The 10,826-nt window shown below is 29.9% G+C and overlaps 1 protein-coding gene across 3 annotated transcripts in view; it reads left to right on the plus strand.

Annotated features, from left to right (window-relative positions):
- The window catches only part of LOC115236458 (sialin), a 19,217-nt gene that overhangs the window by 2,033 nt on the left and 6,358 nt on the right, over positions 1 to 10,826 (plus strand). The window contains exons 1-13 of one of the 3 annotated variants that reach the window (XM_029808934.1): positions 1,056 to 1,235; positions 3,316 to 3,411; positions 4,190 to 4,248; positions 4,424 to 4,629; positions 5,806 to 6,042; positions 6,284 to 6,368; positions 7,703 to 7,926; positions 8,014 to 8,163; positions 8,255 to 8,387; positions 8,471 to 8,626; positions 8,703 to 8,788; positions 8,903 to 9,123; positions 9,327 to 10,738. In XM_029808934.1, the coding sequence (XP_029664794.1) occupies positions 3,395 to 3,411; positions 4,190 to 4,248; positions 4,424 to 4,629; positions 5,806 to 6,042; positions 6,284 to 6,368; positions 7,703 to 7,926; positions 8,014 to 8,163; positions 8,255 to 8,387; positions 8,471 to 8,626; positions 8,703 to 8,788; positions 8,903 to 9,123; positions 9,327 to 9,339 (1,587 nt within the window). In that variant the 5' untranslated portion in view covers positions 1,056 to 1,235; positions 3,316 to 3,394 and the 3' untranslated portion in view covers positions 9,340 to 10,738. Of the gene's footprint in view, positions 1 to 1,055; positions 1,236 to 3,315; positions 3,412 to 4,189; positions 4,249 to 4,423; positions 4,630 to 5,805; positions 6,043 to 6,283; positions 6,369 to 7,702; positions 7,927 to 8,013; positions 8,164 to 8,254; positions 8,388 to 8,470; positions 8,627 to 8,702; positions 8,789 to 8,902; positions 9,124 to 9,326; positions 10,739 to 10,826 lie in introns of those variants that run through there. The other 2 variants (XM_029808941.1, XM_029808950.1) reach the window with 2 other exon arrangements.

The following is a 10,826-nucleotide window of genomic DNA, read 5'->3' on the forward strand; positions in this document are numbered from 1 at the left end:
ATATATATATATATATTAATATTTCTTTGTCATATATTATCATAAAGAATAACTTATATGTATATTAAAAGATACTCTAAGACTTGTAGGGTCAATCAAAGCATGCATTAAGAATCATCATTTGCCTAGTTATAATATGACACGAACTATTGATCGATCAAGAAACGTGGCCTCTATGTTTCACCGCAGAATACGCTTAAGAATGTCCCAAGAAATAATTTATAACGAGTATGTGTAATGTGCTTTGTATCGACAACTTTATCGACATACACACGCTGTGTGTAAGATAAATAATAATTTTAATAAATTTTAATAATTCGCACGAAAAGACTTAATAATTCATAATATTAGTGAATAATATTTCCTAATTAAATATCATTCTTGCAAATCAGAATATATTTTTCTCTCTAAGTAATTTTTTCGAGCTTTATCTATTGCTACATAAGTTCAATTAACCGTGTTACTGATGTAATGCCTGAGTTATCACATACATCACTTCAATTTATTCTTATATAAAATGATCATTTGAATGTCATTCTCTTAGGTAAGTACTAATTATTTTGTAGTTATATCTTCTGTAGACTCCATCAATATTAATGACTTTAGAATAAATTGAAATATAATGACCCAGAGTTTTTAGCAATTTATTACCAGTTGTGATGTAATAATTGTTCACTTCACTACCACTTATTTATCACATTATACAGAAATCACTTGAAAAATTAAAATCAATTATGTTTTGGTGCTTTTATTACAAGATAATTAGCATAAATTTATTTTAATATAAAATGAATACTAAAAAAACTACGCAAATTTAATTTTTAGATGTAAATATACACTGGTAGCTATTTTTTGGCCCATTAGATATAATATTTCATTTTTTTTCTTATACGAAAAAATTTTGAATGAATCATTAGTTTTGTAATTAACTATAATCAACCGCTGAAAAGTGCCACGTTTTATACTATATCATGTTTTACTCATAATAGGTATAATATTCTCGTCTCGAACTGTACCAAGAGCACGATCGAAAACCGGCGCAATGGTGGGGTCATAAAGATAGTCAACGCCTCGTGGTCCGGTTGTGCCTTTCAGTGCCGGCATTTCATTCGGTCTGCAATCGTGTCGATTGTATCGCGATTTCTTTCGTTCACTGCATGTTTCGAGTCGCATTTATCGTATCTCGTGAAATTGTAATCGCGTTTCTCCACGTATTTCCAAGCTTTATTTTTGACGTAAGTGACACTTCGGACACGACGACAATGTTGACATTATGACCTTTTTCATTTGTTATAAGCGAATTTGTGACTTGTTTAATTTCATTATCTATTATCTGTATATATATCAAGGTCGTTTTATATTCGACATGATATGACTCGGAAAGCGAAGAAAATGTTGATGTTGCAAAATTTCCTGTTCATCACTGCTAGCAGATTACATTTATTACGAAGTTACAATAATATGTTGCTATTTTTGCATTGCTCTTACTCCATCTTCAACATGATTCTTTAAAAATGGAGATAATGAGTTATGCTAATGCCATTGATCACATTTTGGCTTATCATTAATTTTTTTTGCAATCAAACAAAAAGAAGATGGAAATATAATAATAATTGCAACATATTGTATTTAAAGGGATACAGTCTTGAAAATATGAATATTTCATGGAGAAGCTAAACAAATCTATTATATTAATTTTTATAAACTATTTATATCTCACACATATCAATGTATCATATATCAAATTTTAGAAAGTGTCTTGTTGTTTGCATCTTAAAATTGTTTTATCTCTGACATTAAAAAATGAAAATAATATTAATATTGCAGTTTTTTCTACACAAACTAAAAGTTTAACTTTTTAAATCAAGATTCAAATAGTTTTTGCATAGAAGTGTCGCTTCTTCCAATCATGCACAGTTAAATAATGTATTCTTTATTTTTTTTTTATTATTCGTTATTACGATTTATATTCACAAAGTTTTATGTAGCGTTTTACCTTGAGATATGCAAATATGATGAAAGACACCGTAATTGCACCTCAAGTTGTAAGGTGCTCAGTTTTTGTGCTAATACACGATCAGAGTGTTTGATTCTATCTACTATTAATTGAAAAGCTTACATAATACCATGACGAGACATAAAATATGGAACCATACTTATTGTTAGATAAAAAATATTCCGGAATGCATAAAGTTCTTTTTGTATGGTCATCGAATATCTTCAATATCTAGCTTTATCATGAATTAATTTTGCATAAGTCATGCGTACATTTCTCATTTGATGGCAATAATTTCTTGCGGAAATATAATATCCTATGTGCAATCCTAATCGTGCCTATGCTTTATATTTTTATACAGAGATCAGCTAAACGTTTCATTTGAATATATCGCCGATATGGATCAGAAGATTGCTGACTATAATTCGATGCATTCGATTCTTTTCTGTTTATCACGACGTGCTTATAAAGAGTGTTTCAGAATAATCACAAATTTTCCTTTAATAAATATTTTTACAAATTTGATTAGAAGAAAATGTATGATAATTTGATAATTTTTACGTATATATTATATATAATTAATTAATATCACATTTAATTATTAATTATATAATATATAATCGATATTGAATTATATTACAAATGAAAAATAATTAAAATTAATTTAGTAAATAATATGATATAGATAATTATGCTGATGATTCTGTAAAATCTATAGCCTACAAAGATTTTATATGCATAACAAAAAGGAACAAAGATCTTTAAACGATATTTTATGCTAGACATTGTGCAGACATGCGATGATCATATAAAAAGAACTTTATGCAACAATGAAAATAATCGAAATTAAAAGACAATCTTCAAAAATAAAATATAGAATAAAAACTTTAAATGATTGCTTCATGCTATTGTAGAGATGCATTGTTGTTAGTATTTGCGCAAAATTATAATTGCGACATGCACGATAATTAAACCACAACCATTTATTCACAACCTCTTATGTGTATAAAAAGCTAAGTATGCAATTTTTTTTCATAAAATTAATTTTTCTCTTCTTTGTTCTTAATGAATATGGTATTCATAAATAAATTTTTGTGAAGACTTCCATACACGAAGAGCTTCAAGAATGTCGATATAAATTCCGCGTAGGAATTTCATCTTATTCTCATAAGTCATGACCTCGCAATACTTTGAATACCTTGCAAGCTTATTGACGCCATATTATACGTTGGCCAACGCGAAAGCTCATAGACGCCACGTACGATTTTCTTCTATAAAATAATGATTATTAAATTAAATGAATTCTCTCTGTTTTACAGAATCCGAGGTGATCTTTGTGCTTTCACTTCGCACAAAAGATTCGTATACTTTATTCAAACAACTGTATCCGTACAAAAAATGGAAGAATTTCAAAGGTGAAGAAACATATTTGATAACATATCTCCTATTTTTACCTATATATACACATTCTGCACTATTAACCATTTTATCAACTATTTTTATGTATTTTTATGTAATATATAGAGTGTTTCAAAATTTCTAAATATTTTTTTCTAACTGATTCTCTGAATTCCAATTTGGAAAGAATTTTTTTAGCGAAAATGTCCAGACATTAACAGTTTTCGAATTGAAAACGATTAAAAAAAAAGGGTTTTTCACAAACTAAATTTTGTGGAGAGTCAATACATCAACAAAATTACATTCTTTATTTCTATATTTTTAATTACAGATGAAATTTAGTTTAATAAAATTTTAACTTGAAGCTTAGTTATATACACAGAAATATATAAATATATACACAGAAATATATAATAGAAAAAATTGAAAACTTGTAAAAAAATGATGACCTGTTTCGACATTTTTCCTTAAAAAAAATCGATTCTAAATTGGCCAAAGAATCTGCTATGAAAAGGAATCTGTTGTTTTAGGACGCCTTATCTTTTTGTTTTACTTACACAAATATTTTCTGGATAGAAAAACTTAATCTCATCATATATTTTACGAAATGTGTGTTATGATTATTTCATCATATTTCCCATTATCTTTCTTCTCACACATAGATTAGAGTCAAATTAAGCAAACTGACTATCAAGTATATTAAAGATGTTATTTATCTCTTGAAACGCGTCTTACGATTGAATCGTCTTTGTGCTACGGATTCTATCTTATCCTACACTTTATTTTATTTTACAGGTATGAGGAATCTGATATGTATAAAGAACGGCCACCTTGCAGTTTACGAAGATTAGGAGGTAATGTCCTTTTTTATAATAACATGATTTAGAGAGAAGCCTTCTTTCTTAAAAAAAAATTGAAATATGGCGATTGATGCTACTATGAATTCGTTTTCTAGTGCAAATTTATTGGTACCTATGATGAATATGTCGTTGTCCCTGATAATCACACGTACGGACTTTCTGATTGCAGACATGATACCAGCACGGGTCGTACTGTATATGCTCTCGTTTTCCGGATTCCTCGTGTCTTTCATGATGAGAACGGATATCAACATCGCTATGGTGGCCATGGCGAAAATACCGTCAACATCGAATGAAACCATCGCGGTAACGTCCCATTGTTACACAATGTCGAATGCGTCACACGTGGAAAATACCAGTGTAATTAGATCGGAGGTATGCTTATACAAGTATTGCAATAATGAGATAAATTACTAATTGTAACAGCATAATTTTTTTCTATCACGTGCGCATCGTTCGTTGCGTACAATATTTAAAAAAACGATGATTCATTTCCAGCGATAACGGAATCATTTTTCTCAAACTTTTTCCATAAATTGTTTTTTTCAAGTTTAAGTTGTATTTAAATGAGAAATGAAACATACGCGCGTAATGTTTATTCAGTCAGGTCGGGATACTTCGCATAATGACTTGCACGATTAACGTCACGACAATCTGTTTGAGTACGATGAATACGACGCAGGTACCATTGTCATCGTCCACATCATCAATATAATGTAAATACATTTCATGCGCGTGTCATCAAAAGCACACAAAATTTCTTTAAGGTGTGTAGTTTTGTGTAGTTTTATATACATATAAATAGAGTAATGTAAAGAAAATAAAAAGTTCCAATAACGCGAAAATAAATACTTTAAATAATTATTTAAAAAATTATTAAATATTGGAAATATTGGAAATTATTGAATAATTAAATAATTATTGAAAAATTAATGAACATATAAATATCATGAACCAATAGATATAATCTATATGTGATAGAGAAAAAGTGATAGAGTCTCGACTCTGTGCTGAAGTTCGAATAACATTCGTATATACGCAATATTTAAATGTCAAGGATTAGCAGGTTTTTTATGCATGTTTTGTTGTTATAATGTGTAAGATGGAAATGTGTGATTAATTGCAAGAGATGTATTCGCAATGAGTCTTATTTTAAATTTGACAAAATGGAATAAATAATCATAACATTTATTCTATTTGTCATCCGGGAATCATGACATTTTAAATAAATTTTTGTAATGACCTTAAGAGATTATTGCAATTATATAATATCATGGCGAAAAAATCAGCAAATGGGAGATCTTATTGTTAATTTAAAAATAACGCTTATTTTTTCTAAAAAATTATAGACTTCAATACCTGCAGTATTTTTTTATGCAAATAATAGAAATCTTGTGAAGATTTAGATCACTATATTTTTCTTTAAATATTAAAGAAATCCAATCACAACTTCCGGTGAAAAGTTACTTCATTTAATGCAAACTTGTTGCAATTAACGAAATGATTTTTGCGCATAAGCAATACAAAGTCATATGTCGTTCTTATGAACAGGAGGATGGCGAGTTCGAGTGGAGCCCAGCTATTCAATCAGCCATTCTCAGCTCCTTTTACTGGTGTTATATACTATCGCAAATGCTTGGTGGTGTTCTTACTCAATATTTCGGCACTAAAACCATATTCGGCGGATCTCAAATCGTTACTGCCGTATGCAGCCTTCTTATGCCAACTGCCGCGGAGATCCATTACGGGGCAATGATAGCGTTGCGCAGTATACAAGGCATCGCAAGTGTAAGTCTTTATGTAATCATCGAATAGAATCACAAAAAATTTTACGGTTATATTCAAAGACAATGTAAATATCTAAAATATAGACAATTAAAAGATGTTGCAAATTTTTGAGATCTTCTAATTGCTTGGATTTATATATTTATATTGTTTGTTTTATATTATTATATATTTATATTGTTTATATTTATATTGTTTGGGGTAGATTTTGGTAATTTGTATTTATCTTTCCTTGTAAAAACAGGGACTCACATGGCCCGCAATGTATGCCGTAATCGGACACTGGATTCCACCTGTAGAACGTTCACGCTTCATGTCTTCCTTTCAAGGTACGTTATCAAATGTCAGCCGCTAACAGAGATTTTCATGTGTTACAGTGAAACTTCAATACGTTCGATATGGCAAAATTAAGCTAAAGCTATGCGTTCCGTCATATTGCGTCGCAAATGTAATATCGTAAAATGAAAGTCGCATACTTCCTTTTAATTGTGTTTCCGAATACTAATGCACGCTTCTTTCAGAATGGAATACGGAATGAGAAGCAATTATTTTATACTACATTATTGTTTCAGTCAAAATTCCGGACCAAGAATATAATTTGTTATTAAATGAGAATAATTTTTTATATAAACGATGCGCGCATTGATCTGCGCGAATTGATCGCTTATTAATGATCCTGAATAGTTCATCTCTACGAGGTTGCATTCGCCGGACCGAGGGGTATACTCAACAGCGACCGCTCAACAGCATGAGAAAGGCCGAGTATACTTCCAGCTGGTAGAATCAACCGGGCTCGTCAAATATATTATTGTATATATATACTTGTCTCTTATATATATATATATATATATATATCACTTCTATCTTTTGGCTATGTCCAGTTTGCAGTACGAGCTAATCTAATCTAATCATCTTTCTCACTCAAATTTTCTCAGAGACGGACCACAAGCTTTGTTTCGTATATTTCTGATACAACGCGTTTATCTTTCTATGCTTGTTTACTAATCCAAATATCTAAACTGATTGTTAAACTCTATTGCTGCTAACACGCGACAGGTGCTCTACAAAATAATATGTACATCTTTACTGAGACTCGTATTGAATAAATCTCCATTGAATAAACGTTATTACTTAATGTTAACTAAATGCACGGTGTAAGGGATTCTGTAATATTAAAAGTATTCTTATATTAACGACAAATTATTTTAACACGTGTTATGTCCTACATTTATTTAATATGGCTAGAATGTTATAGAAAATAAAAATCTGCTTCTTTCAACTTATACGCGTATGCACATTATTTCATATCATTAATTTTTCATTTATTTACACTATACTTTTTTTAAATACCGCTCTCTGTGTAAGAAGAGTGACACTCATCTTGCAGGTAAAACGAGTTTATGCTCTTATTATTTGCAGATATAGAAGTTTCATTGTCCCACCATTAACAGCTTCATCATGTTCATCCTCGTCCCCGCGTAATAAGTTTTACTTGAATCGCTTTACAGGATGAAATACATACATCGTGACTGAAGAGCAATCATCACCACGCATGAGTGTCGTAACAAACCAAGACCGAAGGCCATTCGACAAGCATCATGTTTCAGCTTTCCTCCGGCTCGTAGGGTGAGCTACGCCTAACATCTAGATTATCTATATTCAGGGTTCAGCATCGGCATTGGATTGACCTACCCGTTGTGCGCATTTATCATCGTCCATTTTGGATGGAGGGCCGTGTTCTACACGACTGGTAGCATCGGCCTCGTTTGGTGCATCTTTTGGTACTGCTGCGCCTTCGATACTCCCGCTTCGCATCCCAGAATATCTAAGCTGGAACTCCGTTACATTCAGGAATGTGTTAGAAACCAAGTTATTGGAGCAAACGAGGTAAGGCAATATATATATCTATTATCCGATGATGTCTTCTTTATGCGAACAAGCGCGCTAATATATTATTTAATATGTATGTTAAAGGATATGCCTGTTCCCTGGAAATCTATACTCACGTCTTGGCCAGCATGGGCTATCGGTATCACAACCTTTGGAAGAATTTGGGTACATTATGTCTTTATTATCCCCGGCCCAATGTACATGAAGACGGTATTAGGATTCAGTATACAGGCAGTATGCATTCATTATCCAAAAAATCTTTGTTTTTATTTTATCAATATAATATTTATATATCAGAGATGGATGAATAACATTTATTTTTTAGAATGGTATCCTGTCAGGTGCCCCTTTTATCTGTAGCTATTTAAGTTCTGTTGTATTTTGCTACGTCGCAGATCTCCTAGTTACGCGGCAAATCATGACTTTAATTACTGTGCGTAAGATATTTACTGCGCTATGTAAGTCCATTTGCTGGTTTTTTTATTTAATATGTAGAAACTCTGTATGTGAATTACATGTAATCATTTTTTTTTCCTTATAGCTCAAGTGGTTCCTGGAATCCTCGTAGTCTTAATTGGGTACTTAGGTTGTAATATTATTCTCGTTTTAATTGTATGGTTTCTAGCTGTTACTCTCATAACAGCTGGTTACGCGGGTGCAATGGCTAATATTGTCGATATCGCACCCAATTTCGCTGGTAAGTATGCGCAATTTTCATGAATACATTTATTTGACAGGGATTTCAATATTTATAAATCGATATACTTTTTTAGGGCCGGTATTGGCGTTCGCACAGACAATTCACATGACCGCTAGTTTCCTATCTCCTATAGCAGCTGGTCTGCTTACACAAGAAAGCGTAAGTATCATTCTTTTTTTTTTATTTTTTTTATATTGTCCATTAGGATTAAAATATAGTGTGAGGTAAAAGCAATATAATGTAATACAAAAAACAATATAATGTTTTTAATAGCAATCTCTCGATGCATGGAGAAAAGTATTTGCAGTTACCGCAGGTGTATCCTGCAGCACGTATATTGCTTATCAACTGTTTGGTACAGCGGACATACAAGCATGGAACTATCCTGATCAAAAATATCCTCAATCTATTCAAGAAGATTCTCAACCATTAAACGATTTATCTCGCGAAAGGAGCGTAATTGTTTCAAATCAATCAAGTTTATCGAAACAAACGTAAGTTATCTTTATTTCTGTTTATAAATATCAAATTAATTTAAAAATTTTTTTCGCTGCCAATTTTTTGAATTAATTTTCTATTTTTCTGCTGTTAATTTGATTTCTTGTTGAATCTTCTGTCTTAACTTCTTTAATATAAAAACAGTTATATTGTATATATAATATTTACTTTTTCAATACTATTATATTTCTGTAAATAGAACTGATTGTTAATACTTATGAAGAAATGATATAGATGTCAAGATAATATATAGCGAAGAGATTATATTTTTATGAAGAATACCTCAGATATGTCAAAATATTTCAATTCTCAATACAGATTATGTACTGCACAAATGTTCGAAAAAATAATTGGTTATAAGTAGAGTACGGAAATTATGAGATATGATATGATAAGACATCTTATTTGGATAGTCCGAGATGTGCTGTCTCTTTGATGACATTAATAATATTTCTAGGCAGGCATTATTGAAATACAATTCGCGTATAATTATTATCGCATCTATCGTTTAAATTTAAACAAAATCTTTTATTTTATTATTAGTGTTTTTAAGGAAACAACGCATTTTAAATTTTTTATCTCAATATGATAAATATTCAACATCTCGCAAACTCTGCATTCTAGTGATAAGTAATGTATGCGATAATGTCCAATTTTGTTTACATGCATTCTTTATTATAAGGTATATTGTATAATAATTTATTCATAAGATGATATATGAAATTGGAATGTGGATCTCATAAAGATATGAAATTATTATTATTTTGTCTTATTTATGCAAATGTTAGAAAGCACAACAAAGATTTTACACATATGTATATAAAAATTTTTAGCAGATTCACATTTCAAGTATCTCTAAACTTATAACAAGTTTAAGATAAGAATACATTTTTGAACATATATATATAAACATTTAAAAACACGCAAACCATTATATATATATAATGGTTTGTATGTCTTAAATGCTTATATATGTTCGAAAATGTATTTTTATCTTAAACTTGTTATAAGTTTAAAGATACTTGAAATGTGAATCCGCTAAAAATTTTTTTATTTATTTTATCCATTTTTGAAATAGTATATGGTTGTAATCATCATGAATTATATAGAAAGAATTAAATAAAATTATAGAATTAGGAGACTTTCATTAGTATCTATGTTTTACAATCAGTGCCTTGTGGTGCACATAGATCTTCAAATTGTAACAAAGCTCTAACAGAACTCTTTGATATTTTTAATAATCCATTAATCCTTATAAATTATAATATAGAGATTTAGGTATAGGTAATACCAGATGAAATGTTCACAATTGTAAATTAACACTACCTATTAACCTGCCATCATCAAAATGGAAAAAAGAATATTTATTATATATAGCATCATATAAAACTCGTGTTGTACAAATAAATTTATAGAAGGATTCGTCCACACATATTTAGAGAGATTAGTTACAAATATATTCATTTATATAAATGTCATAAGAGAGAAAATGTTATATATGTTGCTGATTATTATATCTTCTTTAGAATTCATATTTTTATAAATATATATTGCAATGATTATATTAATAACATACATGCACATTTTTTAAATAAATTATATGAGAGTACTGTAAATTTAATATTACATAGCTACCATTGAATGAATAGAATGTGTAATTATAACTTTCTTTTTTAATTTTATTTTATTATTTGCAGAT

The sequence above is a fragment of the Formica exsecta genome, unplaced genomic scaffold, assembly GCF_003651465.1.
Source record: "Formica exsecta isolate Colony F162 unplaced genomic scaffold, ASM365146v1 scaffold111, whole genome shotgun sequence".
NCBI classification, from domain to species: domain Eukaryota; kingdom Metazoa; phylum Arthropoda; class Insecta; order Hymenoptera; family Formicidae; genus Formica; species Formica exsecta.